Source organism: Mus caroli, chromosome 2, assembly GCF_900094665.2.
Source record: "Mus caroli chromosome 2, CAROLI_EIJ_v1.1, whole genome shotgun sequence".
NCBI classification, from domain to species: Eukaryota; Metazoa; Chordata; class Mammalia; order Rodentia; family Muridae; genus Mus; species Mus caroli.
This window is the reverse complement of record NC_034571.1, coordinates 31191123-31216148: the sequence shown is the minus strand read 5'-3', so window position 1 is coordinate 31216148 and position 25026 is coordinate 31191123. Positions and strand designations below refer to the sequence as shown.

The following is a 25026-nucleotide window of genomic DNA, read 5'->3' as shown; positions in this document are numbered from 1 at the left end:
GGCGGGGAGAGGCGTGTCTTCCCCTCCATTCCGGGGCACCTATTGGGCAGGCCGCCACCTAGGGGCGGGACTGCACCCGAGCTCGAGCCCCTTCGTTGCTAACGGCTCTCAGTAAAGCTCCGGCTTTGGGAACTGGCGAGTTTACGAGCGACTCTGACTCCAGCACTATGTCTGACAAACGACAGTCCAGCCATGTCCAGTCTCAGCGGATCCCTGAGTCCTTCAGAGGTGAGTCTCTCGTCACCCGCACAGCCTCTTCGAGCCCCCCTCTGGGTCCCGAGCCCCACCTTCTGCAGTGAGAACCCCCGCAGACCGCCGGCGTGCCTCCACTGCACTGTGTGCGCTTCGCAGAGTCGCCGTCTTCTTCATTCCTGAGTTCTCGGGCTGATAGATGATGATTTGGGGGTGCTGGGGTGCAGCCTGCATGGCAGCCAAGAGGGCGCACTCGCGGCAGGGGCGTGTATCCATTGCTCGACACCCTGGCAGGCAAGAGCTGGCTTATCCTTTGGGTCCTAGATGCCAGGTGCCTATCACCGGCGCTTCTTTATCTCGGGCGGTGCACGCGGACCAGGACAGACCCTGGCAGTCAGGAGTGGTAGAGGCGCCTCTTCTGCAGCTTCAGCCAGCCTCCTCTGCTCATTCTTGTTTCTTTTCTGCCCCAGCGCCTGGGAGGGGAAGTAAGCAGTTCCAACAAGTAGCCTTCAGCAACCCCTACGTGATCCACACTCCTCTGAACCAGGGAAGAACTCCCACCCTCTTCCCGCCATCCCCAGCTTCGGGAAACTGATCAATTTCCTAGTAAAGGGCTAGGCTTCAACCTATGACACAGTAGGCGGTATAGGCAGAAGAAAGAAGGTTCCCCCCCCCCCCGGCTTTCCTTCCAGTTCCATTGTCTGTCCCATACTGTTGTCCACTTTTGTCTTAGAGATCTCTCCTTCCAGGTAAATAGCTCACCACTCTTCTGGAGCCTTCCTAGTTTTGAAGGCAAGAACTGTTAGCAGGCTCTCAGCCTATCTTCCATAAAAAAATTAGAGCCCTTGAGCGAACTACCTCCTTGAGCCTTTAAATTGTATAACTCCTTGGGGTCAGGAGATGCCCAGTAAGAGAAAATAAACCTCGCAGGAGTCCTGCTATCCTCCTGGGAGCTTTACTAATCTAAAGGAATTATTTCTAAAGATGGAATTTCAGGGAGGATGACACGGTGGAAGACATTTAGGAGGCTGAGTGGGCTTTTCCATCATCCTGTGGAGAAGGCTATCATCCATTCGGATTATTTGCAAAGCCAACCTGGCCTCCCATCCCCCTGCCCAGAAGCATCTTTAACTCTTTCTCAGGGTATCTCGAGGATCTCAGAGGGCTCCAGAGTGTTGTAATAGGAAACCTACGGGATTCCATCCTCGGGATTATGCAGAAAAGCCTGTGTGTGTATCATTCTCCATACTTTAACCCTTCCCCCAACTGGGAGCATAACAAAATTAAAGAGAGCAATAGCAAAACTGACCCTTAATAGGCTAAGCACTATCCTAAGTGTTTTATAAGGTGATCTTATTGAATCCTCACAAACTGATACTTAGTGACTTAGTCTCAAAGGCTTAAAATTCAAATTTAATTCTAAAACGTGAACAGGAGAAAAGTGCCAAGTCTGCCTCTTCAGTGGTGGTCTCTGGCTTTAGATGAAAGTGTGGGTACGTTGGGGGTCTCCTTCACCTGTACTAGGACCACCAAAGTGGGAGTGGATTTGGAGCCCCACCCTAGGACCACCCTGTGGGAAGTGGATTTGGAGCCCTGCCCTAGGACCACCCTGTGGGAAGTGGATTTGGAGCCCTGCCCTAGGACCACCCTGTGGGAAGTGGATTTGGAGCCCTGCCCTAGGAATGAACTCAATCTCTATTCCTAAAGATCATTACATTTTTCTTGCTCACAGACCAATTTGAGTTTTGGTTCTAAACCCCTTTTCTTGGTTCTACACTTGGCTGTTTTAGACAGAAATCTTCTCGAGTTAGTGAAAATGATTAGGCTTTTTCTCAAGAATGTATACAATTGAATTTTTGCTTGGCTTTGACAATTTTTTATTTAAAAAGCTTTGCATTTACTGTGTGTGTGTGTGTGTGTGTGTGTGTGTGTGTGTATGTGCCCATCTTGTGGAGAGATCAGAAGACAACTTTTGAGCTTTTTCCTTGCAACAAGTGTGATCCAGGGATCAACTTCAGGCCATCCATGCTACAGCAAGCACCTTTGTGGGCTGAGGTAGCTCACCTGCCCACCTTTTAATCTTTGTTTTCTCACTGGTAAGCCTCAGAGATTTAACACTAGGAAGAAATCTATTACTATAACATACTAAACAGAATTTCTTAAATGTGCGTCATTTTGCCAAACATCTAATTGCAATCCTGGGACAAGGAAATGTCTTTATTCCCTGTCTTTCAGTAAAGAGACTGAGTCAGATTGATAAAGTTGCAGACAGCCTAAAAAATTCAGAACCAGGTTTCCAACCCAGGCTCTGACTTCCCGAGGGATGTTCCCAGTCCTGCAGCGATCCATAAAGGAGGTACCACAATAGAGGGTCTGGTCCAGCCTCAGGACTTCACTGAGGGTAAGAGGGAGTAAACAAAGGGAGCCTAAAGGATCAGTGTGACTGAGGACCTCCCAGAGAAAGCCACTCCAGAGGACTGCTTCTGATGGGAGTGTGCAATTACACAGTGCCAACTCTGCCTCTTTGTGTCTTTGTGGAGAAGTGATCCTCTGTAGATAAACATGGCCAAAGCTAGGACCAACCAAGGAAGTTAAGCAAGAGCAGTGAACAACAGTGCAGGTGGATGGCAGAGGAAAGTGTTGTTGTAAAGAAGAGCCTTGTCAACAAGATAGATCCCTGGGGAGGATCCCTTGGAAAGAAGCAGAACCATGGGACTGATATGTTTATTTCAGTTGCTACAGTTGATCAGATTGGTGGGACTTTAACTTCTTCAATAATTGACCTGATTAAACCACCAGTGGTGATAAATGAATTCAAATGGAAGACTAAGACTGCAGAAGCTATTGTTTATACAGTTTGTGATAAAATAGATTTCAGTGTCACGGAATAGCATACGCTTTACACTGTAAAAGACGGAGTGAATAACTATCTGGTCTGCTTTTAAAAATGTAAAATGTTGATAAAGTGATTCAGAGGTGACTGAACTAGGTAATGAGTTTTTAAAGAGGGCACAGGCAGGCAATTTCCTGTAAACTGTTATGAGCACATAGCAGTATCTGCCTAGAATCCTGCACATACTTGTAACATGACTATTGTGTAATGTAACTTTCAGTTGGACCCATCTGTTACCCTTTCCTTTTTTGCCTCATTGTAAGAGCTCAGGGTGAGCCAGGTGGTGGTGGCCTATGTCTTTAATCTCAGCATTTGGGAGGCAGAGGCAGGTGGATCTCTGTGAGTTCAAGGCCAGCCTGATCTACAGAGTGAGTTCTAGAATAGCCAGAGCTACACAGAGAAACCCTGTCTCAAACAAAAAGCAGCTCAGTATGAGGCATATAGCAGATGAATAAATGTTTGCTGAAAGAAAGAGGAAATGGGCATAAATCATCTTGTTAAACGTTGGTATTTATTGTTTATTGATTTTAGGTTGTGGCAATCCTTTATGTATTGTTAAGTATAGACAGTCTATTTATTCTTATTATAAACAGTCTGCTTATTCAGGTGTGTATTAACAATAAAGGAACTATAATTGGCAAGGAAATATATTGTACCTTATGAAAACCGAGAGAAGTTAGAGGATCTAGCAGGTATAAGTGTGCCTCAGTTCTCTGTAACACACTTGCACCTCCTGTCTTTCTGTCTCTGTCTACACTCTGGGACTACCAAAGAAACCTGGACCTCAAGCTTGTGTTTGATGTTTTAGTAGATGGAGCCTTGGAGATATAACCAAGAAAATGCCTTCAATTATGAGACAATAAAAAGGATGCCCACTGAGGGAAGGTAGCGTGGTCCAGGGAAGTGAGTGGCATTAGAATGAAAAGCCTGGGTTGTGGGCTCAGTACCATCGCTGACTACCTGGGTCACTTAGGCAAGTTCCCGGACTTCCAGAGTCAGTCAGTTCCTCATCGTAGGCATAACCTTACTGCCCTATCTCCCAAGAAGATCTGTGTAGGAGGCACAGAGGGCTTTGTGCTCACAGATAAGCACCAGGGAGCCAGGAATGTTAAACACATAGGGTTGGCTCTGCAGAGAGGGGGATGTTTTCTGCCCAGAACGCTGAGAGAAGAAGTAGGTCAAAGCTTGGTGAGCTTTGTCCTATCTTTATGGCCAAGGCCCCGCCAGGTCCTCCCACAGACCGTCCTTATGAGCTGATTTTTCTCAATCGACTGACCCCATCTTTATGGAAGATGTCACATGTACTTCACAGAGAGTTTCCATGTAGCATGGCTTAAGCTTTACTGTGCACACAGGATTGAGTTCACTAGCATCAGAAAAAATTTTCACCAAATTGTGCTGTGGTTGAATATGCCTAAAATAAACTATTTGGGGTCAGACTCTCAAAGTTTGAGCCAACACTGACTACTGAGTGGTGTTAACCAAACTGTCTTCTTATCTCTCACACATCAACACTCTGCTGGCCCTGGTGATCTCAAAGACCCCACAGATATATGTGAATTTTCTTTTGAAATTTTAAGGTTTTTTTTTATGATATTACTTCATAGAGAAAATAAAGAATGAAAAGATTAAAGATGACTAGACTTGCAGGGATACACCCACTTCCCATTCAGTTCACATTCAGGAGAAAGTGGAAAAGACGAGAGTGACAGATTCCCTGACAGAGTTCAGAACTCTTTACTGCCCTACATGTGATCTGTTCTCCCCCCTGAGATGGAATCCCCAAACACATTGTTAGCCTTGATATTTTCTCCATGGCATGCAGGTCCCAGAAGGCAGTTTACCCAATAAAACCACTTATTCCTTATGTGGTGGTGTGAATAGGCTCAGTGTTTGAAGACTTGACCCATAGGGAGTGGCAGTTAGGAACTGTGGCCTTGTTGGAGGAATCTGTCACTCGGGGTGGGGGAATTTGAGGTCTCAGAAGCTCAGGACAGTCTTTTTCTGCTTCCTTTGAATCAAGATGTAGAACTCTAGCAACCAAGTCTGCCTGGATACCATATACCAGGAGGATAATAGACTAAACTTCTGAACTGTAATCTTGCCCCAATTAAATATTTTCCTTTATAGGAGTTGCTGTGGTCATGGTGCCTCTTCACAGTATTAGTACCCTAACTAAGACATCTACCTTATAAGCTATTTATTAATTGCCTTATAGTTGTATTGGTAATAGTAGTCACTGCTTGACTACCCTTATATGTCAAGCAAGCATGTATTTTTTTTTCATTTGGTCTTCATAACACTGGTCACTAAGTACTGTTCTTTCTTCCATTTTTCTGATAAAATGAAGAGGTAGGATTGGAATTTGGCCCCAAATTGTCATGCTCCTACATATATCTTAGCAGTTCGTCTGAGGGAAGAATTAGGAATCTAATGCTAAGGTGTCCTCTGCCAGAGCAAGCCATGCTCCTAACCGCTGAGCTCTCTCTCCAGCCTCTGTCAATAGTTTTTACATTTAAAAAAACCCCTCAGTCCAGCATTTATATTTTAATACGGTCTTTTTTAAGGGTCAATGTTTTGCTACAAGTGAAAGTCAGATGTCAGCATAAGTAAGTAAGTTTTGTTGGAGCACAGCCACAATCCTTGTCCCCTGTGTTGCCCATGGCTGCTGTATGCTGCCATAGTAAACTTGAGTATTTGCTCAGGCTCTGTGGTCTGCAAAACCTGTTTTCTCTTTGCCTCTGTCAAGAAGACACTTGCTAAATTCTAGCCGTCTGGTGTAGGATGTTGGTGAACGGGAGGAGGAAGAGAGGAGGAAGAGGAGGAAATAGTTGTATCTTGAATATAAATACTTTTGGAAGTAAAAATTTGTCAAGATTTTTCACCAGCCAGTTTCCCCTTTAAAAAGTGTTCTTAGACCCAGATAGCATGCATTTTAAAGATAAAATTCCCAACTATTTTATCTGTCTTTACCTAGATAATACTGTCCATGACAGTTTACAACATAAGATATTCACCTACATTCTGTTTAAGTAAAAGGGAAGGATTGCCTCTTAAATACTGCAATGCAAACGGGTTAGCCCATCCCTTTCCCTTTGTGCAATGGGGCATGTGACTCTGAGTCCCTAATTTTAGATATAAGTCATGTTTCTGGGCTTCCCCAGCAGAGGAAATCCAATACATTTTGGAGTAATTAAATCTCAATGGTGAATGGATTTACTCATGCTTTTGATCATGCTCCAGTTTGTCTTAGAATAAACCAGCTGACACAGGACAGAGAGTGTCATACACCACTCTGAACAGTCTAGGAGCTCCCAAGTGAGACACTTCTGCTGTCCCTGTAGCCAGACGACAAAAGTGACTGTACAATGTGTACTTTTACATTCTATGATTTGGTTTGGTTTTATGTTAATTTCCTTGAGGTGAGGTCAATTTGAACAATAATAATAAATTTAAATGTATAGATATGTGTGCATTTTCGGTCCTTTTGAGATAAATTATTATTATTATTATTATTATTATTGGTTTTCCAAGATAAAGTTTCTCTATCATAACCCTGGCTGTCCTGGTACTCACTCTGTAGACCAAAAACTGGCCTCAAACTCAGAGATCTGCCTGCCTCTGCTTCCCAAGTGCTGGGATTAAAGGTATGCTCCACTCTGCCCAGTTTATATGTTTTTATATGCACAGTCTTTGGCCTACAGGAATTTCTGTACATGCCTTGTCTGTAGAGGCCAGAAGAGGGCATTGGATCCTCTGGGATTGGAGTAAACAGAGGGTTGTGAGCTGCTGCATAGCTGCTGGGAATCAAACTCAGGTCCTGTGGAGGAACAGCCAGTGCTCTTAACGACTGAGCCAGCTCTCCAACCCTATAAGTCCTAGTTTTGATTGGTTAAAAGTTTGTTTTTAATCCAGTTTTCAGAAAAGAGTTTCATAGTGGAAAAAGAAAATGCATCAAAACCCGTGAAAGCCAGGTTTGCACCCAAGTACTGCGGGGTCCCTGGTCTTCTCTGGTCTTCCCACTGTCAGGCATTGAAAGGTATTTAAGCCAAATATCTCAGGAATATTGATTGCCCCTTACTTGTCTGCCATCTCCCTCATACGCTAATAGAAGGAAACACCCGAAGTTATTAACTGAGACACTCTGAGGAAGCTGCTTCCCACTTTCAATGCCATGTACCTATTTGGGCTTTGAAGAATCTTGATGTAATGGTGGGGCCTGAGCCCCGAAAATATCTTGGTCGAGCTTCCTGGCCTGTCTACATGGGGGAAAATTTGACAATGTAAAATCTTTGAATGTTAAGTGGAGAATTAACTCATTTTTAAGGGGATTTTTTTTTCAAAAAGAGCAAGTACTAGTTCCCATTTTCAACATGGAAATTCGGATAGAATATTCTTTTCACTGAGTACAGTAGATGGTCTCAGAGACTTCTCATGTGTGGCTACTGAGCGCTAGCTATCTCAGTTTTAGAAGACCAATCCAATGCTCAGTGTCCTTTACAGTGCAGAAGCTAAGTTCCCACCAGCGTCAGCCGTGGCTGGTGGTGGTGGTGGTTGTTGTTGTTGTTTTGGTTTTGGTTTTGCAGAACACGTGCTGAGCATTGGGAGTATGGAAATGAACAAGAGGGACTGTATTTGTCATCCATGGAAAAGCATTTTCCTAGCATGTTCAAGCTCCTGGACTGGGTTCCCAGCATCATAAACTAAAAAAATGATTAAGAACCACCCCTGCTTTGGAGGTTTTGTGTGTACTGTGATCAGGAGCTCAGCAATTTGCCCACAGTGGGAGGGGCTTACGGTGATGTTTTTGAGAGCACCAAATGTTACCAGATAAACATCTTGTGGCCTGTCTGCTCATCTTTGGAATCTAGTTCACATAAAATCTAGACCTATGTGACTCAGAACCGTGAGCTTTTCTGCTAAAAATAGGAAGTCCACCTGGGGCGAAAGGCTTCCTCAGTTAGGATATAAGATTTTATCCTCAAAATTGCCTGCCCACCCTTGGGCATAGTCTTTAGGGCCAGGGTTTTATCCTTCCTGGCATGACCTGGTGAAAGTCATGTTGTTTCTGTTACTTTATTCATAAAATGCAATTAGAATTACTTAGCCTAGTCAGGTATGGTGGGCATTCCTCTAATCCCAGCACACAGAAGAGTTCCAGGCTAGCCTGAGCTACATAGCAAGAGTTTATTTAAAGACAAATAAAAAAATAAGACTTCACTGGATGGTTCTAAAATTTAGTGATACACATCACATTTTAAAAGTATTTAAAAAACACAACGCCTGCCTGGCAGGAGACCTCCCATATTGTCCCATGGGAAGGCACGTTGCTTCTGTCCCCTCATTTATAAAGTGCAATTACAACTGCTTTATTATCATCCGTGTAACACTTGCTAGAACTTCCCTACAAGCAGTGGCCCTGTCTCAGGTGCTCTGCCAGTGACTGTGTCTGTGTCCTAAGAATTGTGGCTTAGATCTGCCAAGATAAACTTAAAGTTGTCTAAACAGTCCCCTGACACAGATCAGAACGTTACAAACATAACCAGACTCCTGGCTGTGTTTTCTTGGTCCCCTCCTGTGTTTCAGAGGCTCACTCTAGCTGCCAAAGCCTTTCTCTATGCCCCACCCCCCCACCTCATCCCCACTCCCCACCCCCTAACCCCTACCCCTGGCTCTGTGTTGCCTTGTTGCTTTACCCCTTCCTCCTGAGCATTGACTCACCACCCCAGGCACACCTCTCCCCTCCTGTCACTTCTAAAACTACAACAGCAGCTGAAGTAATAGCAAAAGCCCAGGGTCAGCTGGCCTCTCTCAATCCCCATATGTTCCACCATGGAAACGAGGAAGATGCTGGACTCAGAAAATAGAAAACTCTGCACAAAAGGCCGAGGTGGATTGCCAGGCTCGAGGGTAAAAGGCAACTGCCGAATACTAACTGTGCAAACCAGAGAAGAAACGGAGGGGATGCCCGGCTGTTGTGAAAGGAGATTTAAACTGTGGATGGAGGATTACGGGTGGATCACTCAGAACGGTAGTAGACTAAAGAAAGTGAAAAGAAAAAAACAGAAAAAAAAAATAGTACTAGAAAGGAATGCTAGTTTGTCCTTTACCATGGCTTAGCTTTGACTGACATATTGGTGGTTATTAATCTAACCAAAATTACGATGCAGTTTTATAAGTCATGTTGGAGGAAGAGATAAGGAAGAGCAACTTCTCTCGTATCAGGGAAAGTCGTGTGGTACTGCTCAGAACTGAAAACACAGGCAGAACCCAGGTTGAGGAGGGGAGGTTGGTTAGACCCGGGATGCAGCCAGAAGATCAGTTTGGTTTTGAGGAACAGCTATGGGGAGAAGTGAGCAGAGCAGGCACTGTACCTTTTTGTGTTAACTTCTAGAAGTGCTTGATTCTACACATGGGCAGGCATACCATAGCATGCATGCCACAGTGTCAGTGTGACAGCGCACATGTGGAGCTCCGAGGACAAGCTTCAGGGATCAGTTCTTTTCTTCTACCTTGTGGGTTCCAGGGGTCAAATTCAAGTTTCTCCATTTTGGCAGCAAGCACTTTTATCTGCTGAGCCAACTTTCTGGCCCCGAGTTTGACGTTTTAAAACTTCGGTAGTGTAACAACTTTGATTTCTTTTTTTTAGGTCAAAAACAGGAAAAGCCCAAGTTCATGAGTTCAGAGGCTAATAAAGAACAATAGCTAGAAGGGGGAAATATGCTACTAATTTTATTTATTTGAATTTTAAAATATAGTGTAAACTAGGAAAGAGATTGAAAGAATGTGTTGAAACATTTATTGTCTCTGGGTTTAAAGTAACGTTCCTCTCCTTTTTATACTTTGCTACACTTTTTGCAGCAGTCATGTATGTATTACGTCTGTAATCAGACAAAAAGCCTCTTATGCAGAAGAGGAAGGAAGCCCGAGGACTGTGACATCCATCATCACACTGTTCTTGCTATTGCAAGAAGCCAGAAACAGCCCGGTCACTAATCAGGAAATGGGTGATGGTTCATAAACCCTGGGCAATCCTGAGCACAAGTAATTTGTATAACAACAGTGTGATGGAATTACGCGTGTGGATCTGGGTTGTCATCTGGAGTCATGCTGTGCCCTCAGCTAGAATTCCCATTTTCTTTCTGTCTCTGCCATCTTGGTGGCATTTCCCTTTCTGTTAGGAAGCTGACAGCAGCTGTCAGCTCCCCATCCCACTGTTGCTCACCTCCATCCTGGTCACTCTCCCTCCTGCCTCTCTGTTTACCTCCTGGTGTCATGACTGCCTTCGTTCCTCACTATCCTTGATCTCATTAGAGGCTGAGTAGTCTCCATTTTTGTTATCTCACATCATGAGGCAAAATAAGCAGGTGGTATCTGAGAAGCATTTGCTGGGTAACGCAATAGGTGACGTGAGATAAGACCAGGGACACGTATTTCAGGGCTGAGTGAGACTGAGACAAGGAAACTCAGGTGAAGCCAGCGGACCGCCAAGCACAGCTCATTCAGTGAGTGGCTGGGATGAAGTGATGACATGCCCTTAACAAGGTGTCTGATTTTGTTTTTGACAGAAAATTCCAAGACAGAACTGGGAGCTTGTGGATGGATTTTGGTGGCTGCCTCGTTCTTTTTCGTAGTTATAACCTTCCCAATATCAATATGGATTTGCATAAAGGTAAAGAGCATTTCTTTCCCTTGTGAAGCAAGGTCAGCTCCCACCTCCAGAAGCCATGTGATCCATGGGGCAGGTGAATGGGTACCAAACTGGCCTGTGCTGTCTCTTTCATCTCTTGTGGATAGATTCTGCTCGTGAGTTATAGCAGAATCTTAAAACCCAGCTCTGTCTGCTCAGCCCTTCCTCACGAGTGAAGTGATGATTGCTATGCAACAGCTTTGTGTCAGCTGTGAGATGCTCCTGGGAGGATACAGCGAGGATGGCGGAGGGCGGGGCTGGGCAGGGTGGCAGGCTCCCTCCTAGATGGCAGTCCTTCCTTAGGATGATGGCAGGACTGAGGGAGCAGCCCGTGTCCACACACGCACTGCGGAGCCTGGCACAGAGCAAAGGCTCCCCAGTGCAGTTGTCTTTCCCACAATTACTAATACTTAGCCAAATAACTGCCACTTGCGTATTGCTAGGTTAACGAATGTGCTGCCTGCATTTTCGGATAAATTGTATTGTAACTAATGGAATCAGAAGAAGCACTGTAAGCTTTTCTGAGCAAATAAAACATGAATAGTCGGCAGGATACTAACAGCCAAGGATGGGCTTGGAGGTGGGTTTCTCTGTGCTCTGCGCTCCAGTGTTATGAAGTCAGGATATTTGTTCTGTGTTTTGGGTCAGAGGCTCCTAGATAGAGCAGGCTAGTCTTGGACTCACTTTGTAGTTCAGCTTGGCTCAGACTCACTGTCCTTCTGCTTCTGCCTATAGAGCCCTGGGATTAGAGGCATGTGTCCCCCACTCCCAGGGGTCTATCGCCTTATTATAGTAAATAAAGATCTGTGTGTATATAAGACATAAGCTTTGTGCTTGGAAACAGTAAACACCAGGTACACTGTTTATAGATACTGTCAGGAAATAGAGCAAACAACAGGAGGCATTGAACCTGGTCAGAGCGGAGACATGCTTAGGAAGCTATGCATGTAAATTGTATTCCTTGTGATGAATGTTCATTCATGTTTTTTATTCCAGATTGTAAAAGAGTATGAAAGAGTCATCATCTTTAGACTGGGTCGCATTTTGCAAGGAGGCGCCAAAGGACCAGGTCAGTACTCGACTGCAGTCTGGAAGCCAAAGTGTTGGGGTTTTGTATTTTTTAAACCCATCTGTATGTGTGTGTGTATGTGTGGGTGTGTGCACATGAGTGCTGGTGCCCACAGAGGCCAGAGGTTTGGGATCTCTCTGTAGCTGGAGTTACAGAATTTGGATCCACCTAATGTACGTGCTGGGAATGGAGCTCTAGTTCTCTGGAAGAGAGCATCAGGAGTTCTTAGTGTTGGAGCCTGTTCTCTGGTCTATGAGATGAGCTGTCTTACTGATGTGCCAATGGGTCCTCTGCTTGGAGCAGAAGTTGTCTAACAAGGACAGGGGCTCTGGCCAGGCTGGGGGCTGCCCACCCTTTCCACTCTTATCTATTTAGGGTGCTTAGGTTATCAGTGGCCTTGACTAACAACGGCCATAGCCTTGGGAGGCTGAGCAGGAAAATCTTAACCAAAGAAAGGGCTGCAGTCAGTCAAATGCTGGGCCTAAGGGCACATGCCACCACGCCCAGTGAGGCTCTGGGAATGCAAGGGAGAGCAGAACACTGTCTCCTTGTCAAAGGCCACCAATAAAGAAACAGATAGCTGTGCCCCGCATTTAGTGTTAGGACCCAGTAGCCACAGAATCCTGAAAAAGAAGCCAGGAGACCCGGAGAAGAGCAACTGACCTGAGTGGGAGCTCAGTCAAAGCTTTCCGATTGTAGTCTTATTATTTTAACATTACATGTCTATGTGTGGGTGTGGGTGTGGGTGGGTGTGTGCACATGAGTGCAGGTGCCTTCAGAATCCAGAAGAGAGGCAGAGTCCTTGGAGCTGGAGGGAGTTGCCTGTATGGGTGCTGGGCAGTAAACATGGCTTATTTAGAAGAGCAGCAAGCACTCAACTACTGAGCTATCTCAGCTCCTCTGCTTCTCTCTCTCTCTCTCTCTCTCTCTCTCTCTCTCACACACACACACACACACACACACTGTTGTTTGTTTTCTTTTTGAGACCGTATTTCACAGGCTAACCTGAATCTCACTGTGTACCCTAAGCTAGCCTCAAACCTCAGCAGTCCTCCCGTTTCAGCCTTCCAAGTACTGTAAATACCTATATGGCCAGCTGTGGCCGGCCTGCCTGCGTTCTGAGGCATGGAGAAGTGCCAGCCGCACAGAGGGATTCCTGACAGAAATAACATCTGCAGAGCAGTGTAGCGGAGAGAATGCAATGAGTGCTGCAGGAACTGTGTCCAGTCAGAATGCAGGACCCCAGGACAGGGAGAGTGATGAGAGGCAAGGCGAATCCTGAGAGACTGCAAGGGCAAATGGGTCATAGGGAGAAACTCTAGTAAGTCTTTAGAGAAGGGTGATCAAGAAAGCAAGCTGTGTTATGAAAAGTGTCTGGGCTATTCCGTAGGACTGATCAAGGACGAGCTGAGCCTAATCGCACTCTCTGATCCTGTATGTTCCAGGTTTGTTTTTTATCCTGCCGTGCACTGACAGCCTCATCAAGGTGGACATGAGGACCATCTCCTTCGACATTCCTCCGCAGGAGGTGAGCAGTTCTCACTATGGCTACCTGACACTGGGAGGCCAGAGCTTGTCGCCCTGACTGCCTTCTCTTTGTCCAGCCCTGCCTCTTGAGCAGGTCTCTAAATTCTGTGTCAGTGTCCTCAGCTGTGAATCGCAGGTTGTAACGGTGAGGCCGGGGGGTGTGGTGAGGGGTGAGTGAGAGACTGAGCTCGTGAAGTGCTTAGCACTGTGTGAGAGCTTGTCATGGTTGTTAGAGACACGGTGTGATGCCGAGGACACGGACTTAACCTTACTATTGTAACCGTCACTCTGACCACAACTCTATGGGTTTCAGACAGAAAAGAAAAACGTAGTTTAACATCCTTTCTAAGGGCCTTCATTTTTATTTGAGATAAATTGGTTAGAAGCAAAAGAATTCGAAAGTGCTCATCTAGCATTTTAGGAACCTCGTGATCATTCGAGCCTTTTCAGACTTCTTCACAGACAGCTCCCAGTTCCTAGAAGGAAGCCATCGCACTGAGGCCAATCCTCAGAGCCCAGCTCTTGGGATGCTGTGTCTGGTGCTTTTCCCCATCTCAGGGCTGACTGCACCAGATATAATAACCATCGCTAACAGGAAGCCAGCGGGCTGCTGAGGGGCTGGCTGTGGGAGAACTGGAAGAGCAGTGTTCCCTGGCATAGTCTGGGAACTCAGCATGGTGTTGGAGCCTGGCTTTCTCTTATCATAAGTCGTAAGTGCAGGTTGGTCACTCCCTTACACTAGCACTGACCCAAGCACTGGGTAAGGCAGGCTTCTCCATTCACATGAACTCAATGAAGCAGACGTACTTCCCACCCACACCTTAAAGAAGCCCGAGAGCATCCTGGATCCTCTGAATGCTTCCCTGTCATCCAGGAAGATGGGCTCCCCCGAGCCTCTTTGAGGGCCTGGGAATTGTGGCGGTTTTTTTGTGTAGACACTGTGGGCATCTGGCATGTGGCTGCGAGCTTTTGCCTTCCACTGCTCTTTCCCTGCAAGCAATCAACCTGGAGTGACTGGAACTTGGCAAGCAGCTCTTTCCCAGCCCCTGGGGTCTTACTGCAGAGGGAGGTTAACCACTCTACCCACAATAACCAGTGCTCAGAGAAGCTGCAGCATTGAGCGGGTGGCAGCTGTGGCAGCCACCACTGGCAGGAGTCTATGAATAGCGTTCATTTCCCCACTGCATTACAAGAAGCTGTCTAACAAGATGGCAATGACCTGTACATTTGTTAACAAATGCCCCTGTTCCCTTGAGTCGGAGGGGTTTTAGATTTCAAAACTAAGCTTTGGGTGCCTGGCAGAACTAAGGCCTCAGAGCGTCTCTGCTGCTGTTACTTCTCATTGACAAGGCTGGGGATGCTTTCAAATACATCCTGCAGGACTCCTCCCTTGATCAGCAGGACTATGGTTAGGAAGCAGTGCTTCCAGTCTCTTACAGATGAAGGTCACATGGCTTACAGCCCGCTACAGCCCAGGGTCAGGGCTCCACGCCTGCAATCGTGTCCTAGGGCCTTGTTATAGTTCTGTCTCTCACCACATGGCCCTCCACCATGTCAGCCACACTGCCAGTGCTCCAGAGACAGAAGAGCTGCCCCTAAGAAACTCACCTTGGAAAGGAGAAGCAGAAGTGCCCATCGTGCATCTCCATCAGTGCATCACGGCACAGGGGCATAGTGGGTGTGCACAGGGTGGCCTTCCTGAGAGCAAGAATCAGAAAGTCCACAGAGAACAAATTTGAATGGAGGGAATAAATGAGCCGGAGCAACATCAGCTTTTGGGTGGCATCGCAGATTTTGTTGAGGGGTTGAATGAATCTGTGGACTTGGATAAGTAGGAGAGCCTTATTAAATCTCTGAAGGGGCACAGATCACCTTCTGATGCTTTACCAGAGGGCTTCAGCCATTGCCTAGGGGTCATGGAGTGACAGTGACGAAGCCCTGGCAGGTGTATGATTGCCTTCCTCTTCCCGTAGGTCCTCACTAAGGACTCGGTGACAATCAGCGTGGATGGTGTGGTCTACTACCGTGTTCAGAACGCAACCCTGGCTGTGGCCAATATCACCAATGCAGATTCAGCAACCCGTCTTTTGGCACAAACTACCCTCAGGAATGCGCTGGGCACCAAGAACCTGTCTCAAATCCTCTCTGACAGAGAAGAGATTGCACACCACATGCAGGTGAGGAGTGCCCACTGCTGGTTAGCGAACCAGAGCCAGAGAACGGAAGCTGAGGCCATGACCCTTCACCCAGATGGGGATGGTCGCCCTTTTCCCTTTTCAGGTTTTCCAGACTTTACTAAATATTTTCAGACAAAACCCATGGGATCATGGCACTCAGATGCATGCTGTTTTTAAATTCCTTTTGGTGTCTCCCCTCCCCGCGAACCCATATTACTCTCCTCATAGATTGTATGGCTCGAGAGTTACTCTGCAAGACAGTATAAGCATTGCTAAAGCTCTGGCCTCCAAGCAAATCCCATGAGTCCCCATGTAATTACCTTGCTTTCAGGTCTTGCCTGTGACGTAGGTGTTAATAGCTTATTCAATGAAGTTACCATACTGTAAATGCAAACTCCTATTCATAGAGGTCTGTCTCTTCATGGTTAAACTCTGCTGTTTGTTTAGTTTTGAATAGGTGATCACTCTACACCACAGAGTGCCCTGTCACTTACTCTGCAGCCAAGGTGGGCCTTGCATTTCTATCTGAGCATTACTACCACCCCCCTGGTAATGTATGTGTGGTGCCATCCCAACCTCCTGAGATGAAGTACCGTTCATTCCTGCCCTTGTAAAGGAGGAACAGGAGACAGGCTTGCACACACCCATTAACTTGAGTAGGCAGACTGCTGTGAGCTTAGCCTGAGACTGACCACTCTATGTGTAATGTCTCACTGGACCATAGCCTCAGCTGCTCCTGACCAGGGAAGAACATCTGGAACAGCTGCAGTGGAGACTACAAATAAACAGTTCCTTTATGTCCTCTCAGAAGCTTGCCAACCTACACGAGCACAGTAGTCACGGAATCAGATCTGTAGCCCCTGCTTCAGCGTTCCTCTGACGATGGTGCTCTGCCACTCACCAGTCCTTACCCACCTCATCCATACCACTTGCCGGTGAATGTGCCCACTCTTGGCTTCTGGACAGGCGACGGGGACTCACTTGCCATCTCTTCTTTTTGCAGAGTACGCTGGACGATGCCACGGATGACTGGGGGATAAAGGTGGAGCGGGTGGAGATTAAGGACGTGAAGCTGCCAGTGCAGCTCCAGAGAGCCATGGCTGCAGAGGCAGAAGCCGCCCGGGAGGCTAGGGCCAAGGTAATGCTTTCTGTTTATGTACATTCTGTTATTATTTCAGTTTGGTTTTCTTAAATTCCACACTCTCTCTCTGAAAGAGTAAAATAGCCATGGATGTTTAGGAAAGCCTTGCTAATCACCTCAAATTCTGTTTCCTCAGAGGTCACCATTTTAAACAGGTGCATGTGTGCGTGTGATGTGTGTGTGTGTGGGGGGGTGTGTTTTGATGAATGTGCATTTTTGAGACAAGGCCTTTCTGAACCATCTGGTGAGATTGTCTGGTCAGCGAGGCCCGAGGAGCCACCTGCCTCCCTCCTCCACACTGAGATTACAGATGTGTGCTGTTACCATGTTTTGCTTTTGCATGAAGGCTGAGGAATCCAAAGTCTGGTACTCAAGATGGTACAGAAAACACCTTGTCCAGGGAGCCACCTCCCTGGTCTGCACTCGCACTTTAATTGACTAGGTTGTTGCATTATTAGCATGGGTGGAACCGCAGTGCACACACTTGTATCTTAGCCTTTCCACATGGGTCTCATGGGAACACTGGTCTATTAAAGCTGTATCACTGTCTCAAGACTGTGAGCTGCAGGCTTTATTCCCCGGACTCATTAGTAAGGGCAGGTTGACTTTCAGAGCGCGTGACAGTGCATCAGCTTGTTCTGTCCATCCGTCCTTGATTTCTCTGGCCTTTTCCCTCCTCTTTCCCTCCAGGAGGCTCTTCCCTCCTGCTGCATCTCCTTCCTCCTGTTCATTCCCCCATCTTGCTTCTCTCTCCATGTTTCCTTTCTTCTCATCTCCACCTTTGTCCTAAGCCTCCCCGAGTGAATGGCCCCTCTGGTAGTGCTGAGGAAATATTTATTAAGCAAACCTCAAAAAAATGTTTCCTGTAAGATGACAACATGTCAGAATATGAAGATATCCCATCAAACCCAAGGCCTGGAAGCACAGGCAGACCTCGTCGGAGCTGCACAGGGGCTTTGTCTCACTGCAGGCAGCCGTGGCGGAGGGCTTCTCATTCTCAAGATCATAGTTTTCCTTGGGGAGCAGCAGTAAGGACAGAGATTTCCTGTTAGAAGAGTGATTCCCTGGTTCAAGGAAGAGGCCACACAGCCCCACCCTGTGAAAAGCTAGAACTGTTTTCATAGGAGGCTTTGCCCTGCCTTTGACAGATCTCCTAAGCCAATTTGTCATCATCAAAAGTCATAGTGGTCAGTGACTGGCGGACCACAGAACCCTCTCCACCTCATTGGTTACCCATTTAAGCCACAGACTGGCTATTATAATTTCTTAGCCAGCCAGTTCTAAATAGAGGAGTACCCTGTTGACAGGCTGCCTCCGGAAGTTTCTATCAGCCAGAATTTCCATGTCTTCCGAGTACATTCACAGTGACATTGCAGAAATCTCAAGTGTTTTCTTGCAAACCCCTCCCTTTCAGGAACTAAAATATATGCACAGTGTTATTAAATGTTCCCGTTACCACCCAATTATTTGAAAAGTAGGAATTGCCTTTACCTTATTATGTGACATTAACTAGACGCCCGTTATTAGATCATATGGAATAATAATGTCTCATACAGAGTATGAGAATTAAAGGACCCGGGAATCTTCACCTTCTATTCCCACGTCAGTGATAAACTACAGAGCTGTTTTCCACTGACATCCAGACCCCTTTGCGGCGCTGCAGATAACAACCCTCCGCTGCTCGGAGATAGCCCTAAACAGGAAACTTGTTTGCTATCCTGCTCAGTGAAAACTGAAGCCTCAAAGAGCTGAGTGATTTCATCAAGGTCCCATGGCTGATTAGAGATGAGATCGCCCTGTTGCCCCCTTCCCTTCCCGATTCCTCCGGAGCCTCCCACCACGGACCTTCCACCATGGTCTCAACAGTTGCTTTCTTCACTTCATGACAAGGAGCAAAGCTAAAGAGGCCAGTTAGAGTGCTGTCCTTGGATGCAGCTGTAAGGTTACATGAGCCTGGCCCATAGCTGTCTGTCCCCCAAGGTTAGGCTTCACACAGTGTGACCTGCTTCAGAAAAATACACTAGTAAAATAAGCAACTCTGAATTCGCTGTGAGCTCGCATGGGAAATAGAAGTTGGCCGCCTCTTCAGTAAGCAAGTTACAGAGAAGAGAGAGTAGTGAGGTGACCCATATACATGGACTTCAGAGTAAAAGCCCTCAACTTAATTAGCTAGAGGGAAACTCAAATTCAAGCCCCAGGCTGATGCCACACCAGATACCCATCAAGATGGCTGAAAACTCACCATGAACTGGAGCCCTGTGTTCTGCTGTGGGGATGCCCATTGGTACTGCCACTTTGGAAGACAGTCTAGCAAAGTGTACCAAAGCTGGATGTTGGCAGAACCTGTGGCCATAGCTTCATGCTCAGCATGGACCTCACAGATACACACTCATGTTTACCAGCGGTATGCCCGGGCAGCACCTCCCCCACCCTGGAAGCGTTCTGGTCCTCATCCTGAGCTGAATAGATAAGGGCATAGCTATTCTTAGGACAGAATAGTATGCAGAGAAAATGAGCACAGAACTGCTCGCAAACATAATCTAAGCTCAGAAAGCTGCTCAAAAGTATCCAACAGGAAGGCACAGATGAGGGCAGGCCTCTAGCCACATTACCAGCTCTCATTTTAAAGTGTGTAGATGAACTCGTGGGTTCAGGCTCCAGCAGTGAAACTGAATGACGTGTGTCAGTCGACACGGAATGGCTGCACATTTGGCCAGAGACCCACCCAGCTACGAGGAGCTTGCTTTGCTTGAAGATGCTCTCCACATGCAAGTGTCCCTGGGCTCTGTCGAGAAAAAAAGCCTGTGGCATCTTGTCACCTCTTTGGTGGTTTGCTCGGAGTAGCTTTTGGATGAACTAAATGTGTGCCCATCAGAGTGGGTCCTTCCTGGAAGGAAATGAAGGATCTGTGGTCCATGTCCAGACAATGGTGTGCCTAATTGGATGTAAGAGATGGCAAGGAGGAGAGTCTGAGGCTGCCACACACAGTGGAGTGCACTCATGCATTCACCAGTGCTTGCCTCAGAGCACTGTTACCTACCTGTTCAGTATAATGCCTGGTACCCTCTATCCTATTTAATGACACTACACGTGGAACCAGAATTTGGACTTAGGACTCAGATCCTGTCTCCTCCCCTTCCTTGTCCATCATTCTCATTAGGTAGAGGCAGTTGGGATCTCTGTGAGTCTGAAACTAAATTGGTCTACAGAGTGAGTACTGCACCAGCCAGAGCTACATAGTGAGACTCTGTCTCAAAAACAAAACCCATATTATGTACACACACACACACACACACACACACACACACACACAATCTGTATCAGTTCTTGGCTTCTCCTTTCTATTCCTCTATACGTTTCCACTTACTCAATCAGAACTTGATTCCCGTTTTGTGTGCCGTCTGCCTCATGATGATACCATGGAATGCTGTCCCATTTCAAGAGTGTAGTGTGTTAGCTACTTTTCTGTTACTGTGCTGAAACACCATGGCCAAGGCTACTTACTCAGAATTAGTTTATCAACCTAGAGTGATACTTTTAGGACAGGCTAGAAGGAAAGCGATCTCTAAATATGAAGGGGATTCTACGGGTGTTTCAGAATCTCTCCTTAAGTCGTGTTTACTAGACATGCTCCTGAGTGCAGTGTGTGCGGCAGTCACTCACATGTCAGTGGTTGCTCGGTACTCCTAACCAGAAAGAGAAGGCGTGCAGTATTATTAGTTTTTATTCTGATAGAGCTAAGAGACTTTAAACAACAGGTAAGATGGAACTTTGGTTGGCTGCCATGCACCTCCTAGCATGCACACAGTCAGTATTTTAAGACTCACACGTCATTCTCATCAAACACCATCTCTAAGTTTTCATTTCAATAAAGTCTCCATTCTCTGATTTCAAAGGACTGGAAATCCACCTGACTTGCAAAGGGCTTCTGTCCACACATTTAAGTCTGTTGCTCGCCCCTTTGCAGTGCTTTGGCCTTCGCCTTTGTCTGGCACCCTGTTCAGATAGTTTTAGCCCTGCCTGAGAGACAAGACAGCAGTAAAAGAGAAAGCCTTGAGCCAGACACATCCTTACACAATTCAGTTTCAGGAAAAAGAATACCTCACTCACTCAGGATCTGAGTGTCTAGGGATTGATGGATTCCTGGCAAATCCCATATGCTATCTTACTTGAAGACCACTATGTGGCACCATGCTATTTGCCAGCTGATCTCTTCTTCCCCCTGTGCAGGTGATTGCAGCTGAAGGGGAAATGAATGCGTCCAGAGCTCTGAAAGAAGCGTCCATGGTTATCACCGAGTCTCCTGCCGCCCTTCAGCTCCGATACCTTCAAACCCTGACCACTATTGCTGCAGAGAAAAACTCCACCATTGTCTTCCCTCTGCCCGTCGACATGTTGCAGGGCATCATGGGTTCTAATCACTGAGCTGTCCAGGTCTATGGAGAGCTGTGCTGAATCCTTCCCAGGGTAAAGTGGGGACAAAGTTAGCCTTTAACTCACAGGAAGATTAGCCAGAAACTTGTCTGTCCCCCTCCCTCTTCTTTCCTGTATGTTCACTAGAGGGGCTTTTAGAATGGCTAGAAATCATAAAGGCAGATGAGGGACTCGCTCTGGAGCCAGGAGTGTAGCTCAGTAGCAGAGTACCTGTTAGCATGCCTAACCAAAACAGAGACATGTTGGCTTGTAAATAACGAGAGAATGAGATGGCTGGCTTATGCACAGTTCTCTTACTCTTTAAGTTTGCGTCTTTATTCTTAAGTAGTTGAGGCCAACTTCTGACTTCCTTTAACTCATTCTGAACCATGAATGAGCAGGCAAGTCAGGGCAAGGGACACAGCCTAGACATGCCACCTGAGCCCAGTTAAATGCTCTATGACACTGAAGAATTGTGCTGCCCACTTCTCTGGCCACCTGTGCATTCATTCCCTTGAGAGGATATTTTGGATTGTTTTGTTTTGAGACAGGATTTCTCTGAGTGGCCTTGGCTGTCCTGGCCTTGCTCTCAGAGATCTCCTTGCCTTTACCCCGACCCCCCACCCGAGTGCACCACCACAACCACCTCGTCTTAAGGAAGGGTATTTCCCCCAAAGTTCATCCACCAACTCTAAGCCCAAACCTTGTTTCGGAATGATCCTCTCCTTCCTCCTGCTTGATCCTGTAGGAGCCAACAGAGAGGCTCACACTGACCCTTCCGAGACCGAAGGTCACTCCTGCCATAGTCCTTTTGAAAATAGTAGGTGCACTTTTTAAAAACCTTCTTGGGCCTCCCATCCCTGACTTGATGACCCCTCTGTGTGTGGCCTTTAAAGCAGCTAATTCCTGCCACAGAAGTGCTCTTTCTCACTTTTGCCTATTTTCATGAATCAGGTTTTTACATCATCTTGATTTTTAAAAATAACTTGGGAGTTCTATCAATAAATTTTTATGTCCATTTGATTAGCTTAAGTACTGAAGTACCTTTAAATTTTTTTAAGAAAACATCATACTTCGCTCTCTGCATACTATTAACTGTTGTATACTGTGGTATGTTTTAATACTAACCCTCCCTAAGTAGCATAAGGAATCCCTAACACAGGAGCTTGTGATTGACCTGTGCGGACGCCCCTGCTGAGCCCTCCGTGCACAGGGAGAATGCTTATGTTTGATTCGTTTTGTGGGGTTTTCTTTCTCATATAAAACATACAAAACCAGTAGAGGACCACAGTTCCTTATTGTGACATCCTTCCCTTGGCCTGGAAAGCTTGGTGGTGGCTTTAGCAACAGCTTGGGGGGAGCGGGGGCGGTCTTGACTCAGCTGGAGGAGCCTGGAAGAATGGCTCCCTGTCACAGTAGCACTGTTGACACCTGCCCTGAGCTGTTCACTGCCAGGCCCACGTGGAGCCCATGACAGACACTCTATTCCTAAGCCTTGAGCCCAGCTGGGTTTTCTAGAGGTGTAGAGCACTTCCACCTGGACTCAAGTTGCACTTACATTTTGAGTTGAAAAAGATGTTTTTTGCTTTTTTTAAATCTGTTTATAGAAGTAGCTCACCCTCCACTGAGGACCAGGAAACCCTGTGTCCTGGTAAAAACACCTTGGAAACAGGAAACAATGCCCCTGGTTTTCTAAATTTCCTGTCCAGACACCAACTGGCCTTTGCTTCTGTGCCTTGTGAATTAGTAATCCAGTAGGCTAAAACTCAGTCACAGGGAGGGGTGGAGAAGAGCAAGCCCAGAGGAAGGGGTGCTGGTGGGAGGGTTTCCACGCATCCCCCCCTCAGCCGTGTACAATAAAGTGCGTGCCCTGTGACCCAACTCTGTGAGTCTTGGTTCTGTCGGCATAGAGGCTGTTTTGAAGATGTTCACTGGACTTTGCATTCATACTTGAAGGGGGCCTTAAATTTTAAGTTGTTGGATTTTATCAGTTCAGGACAAAGAGTCTGTAATCCACATGTTTACAACACTGGCCAGGATAGAACAAAGAAAAGAACTCAAAAGACTTGTTTGATTGTGCTTTCAAGTCCATTGTTTCTTGTGAGTCCCCACACTGCCCGCTTCCCCAGGCCTGGCGACCCACAAGTGGTTTTCAGCTTTCCCTTTAGCAGCGAACCTTCCTTTCCAAGGGCATGATCCACTGTTGAAGATTTCAAGTGTCTGTTTCTGCAAGATGACATCTATAGCACTTCAGTTGTTCAGTGAGGACAGTGAGGTTGCTAATCAGCTGTGAAAGGCAGCCTTGATCTTCAGCTCTGGGGCCTGCAGAGATGGCTCTGTGGTTAAGAGCACTGACTACTCTTTCAGAGGACTTGGGTTCAATTCCCAGAACACACATGGTGGCTCACAACTATTTGTAACTCTAGACCCAGGGGACTCAACACCCTCACACAGACATACATGCAGGCAAAACACCAGTGCACATAAAACATTAAAAAACAAAAATAGGTAACTTGGGCTCTCAACTCAGCTATGCTTCTCGGCGTCAGATTTTTCTTACCACTTAAATGGAGTTTGAGTTCTGTTTGTAACATCACAAAAGAGTCTCATAGAATTCTGAAGATCTCAGTCCAAAAGTCATACTTGTGAGGGTTCCTCCTCTGCACTGCTGCCTGGAGTGTGACTTGGCTGGTTGAAAGCTGTAGAGCAGCTCTGAGAATTGCACACATGGGGGAACTTGTATACTTAAGGAGGGGACACTCTGATCGGGCTACCATGCCTTCAAGACATCAGAACTGCTGGACAACTTTACACCTATATTCTAACTCAATGAATACTCAGTTACCTAAAACAGCTTTGTGCCAACTAAAGATTTCGCTAAGGAAGCATAATGTCTCCAGCACCAAGTGCTGTGCTCAGCAGTTTGCATCTTTCTCTTGCATACACAGGCCTGCCTGGTGTATGTGGACCAGCCCACAGGAACTCTGCGGATAAGTTAGGGCTGTCTGTCTCTTATAGTGATACCCGTGGCATCAGGCAGAGAGCAGATCCAGGCTCAGGTGATGCCAGGATCTGCCTAAAGGAAATACTGAGAAGATGCAGGCAGCTTTTTGGGATCTGCTCTGTAGCCTGAAGGGTTAGGTAAGAGGAAGCCGAAAGTCATAGTTAAAACAGGTTTTAGGAATCTAGAAACTTGGCACTCATAACAAAAATTGTGGATCTTCCCTAAAAGATTCTGGGGAAGGGCCAGCAAGACAGCTCCATGAGTAAAGGCACCTGCCTCCACCCTAACGACCTGTTTTCAATTCCCAGGACACACGGTGGAGAGAGAACCAACTCCCCCTTGTTGTTCTCTGATCTCCCCAGATATATGCCACGACACCCACACATACAGGACAATTTTTTTAAAAGATTCTGGGGTAAGGGACTTGAAAGGTGAATCAAAGGTGAGGAGAACTTGTTCTTCTTGCAGAGGACCCCAGGCTCTGTGCCAGCACTCTGTCCCAGGGAGCTCACCAGAGATGACCATTCAGACACAGCTTATAGTCAACTGAAATAGCCTGGAATGCCAGTATGGGACAAGTATTTGGGGACCCAGGTATAGCCCCAAATGTTCAGAGCACGAAATTTCTGAAGACAGAAACCTCATTCTGGCATCTTGTGCTAAGACCACCAGTCCGGAATAAGACCACTACCACAAGTTAAAGCCAAATTTGAAGCAAGCTTTAATTAAATACCGTTCAGATGGATGGACTCGTGCCAAGTCGATCCCTGGGTCCCTAGGAAATGGCTAGGAGTTGCATTTTGCAGGGACTCCTGAAAAGGTAAAACCCACAATTCATTGCATTCCCCATCAGGACCAATCAGGGGCAAGCATACACCTTGACATAATTTCTTGCCCACCTACCTCCTGCACACATGTGA

The 25026-nt window shown here is 46.5% G+C and overlaps 1 protein-coding gene across 1 annotated transcript; it reads left to right on the top strand.

Annotated features, from left to right (window-relative positions):
• Positions 1–84: 84 nt before the first annotated feature.
• Positions 85–22983, top strand: Stom (stomatin). Its single transcript, XM_021155775.2, has 7 exons — positions 85–228; positions 10654–10757; positions 11772–11844; positions 13290–13372; positions 15345–15548; positions 16552–16686; positions 20920–22983. The coding sequence occupies exons 1-7, from the start codon at positions 168–170 to the stop codon at positions 21112–21114; spliced, it is 855 nt and encodes a 284-aa protein (XP_021011434.1). The 5' UTR covers positions 85–167; the 3' UTR covers positions 21115–22983.
• The last annotated feature ends 2043 nt before the right edge of the window (positions 22984–25026 follow it).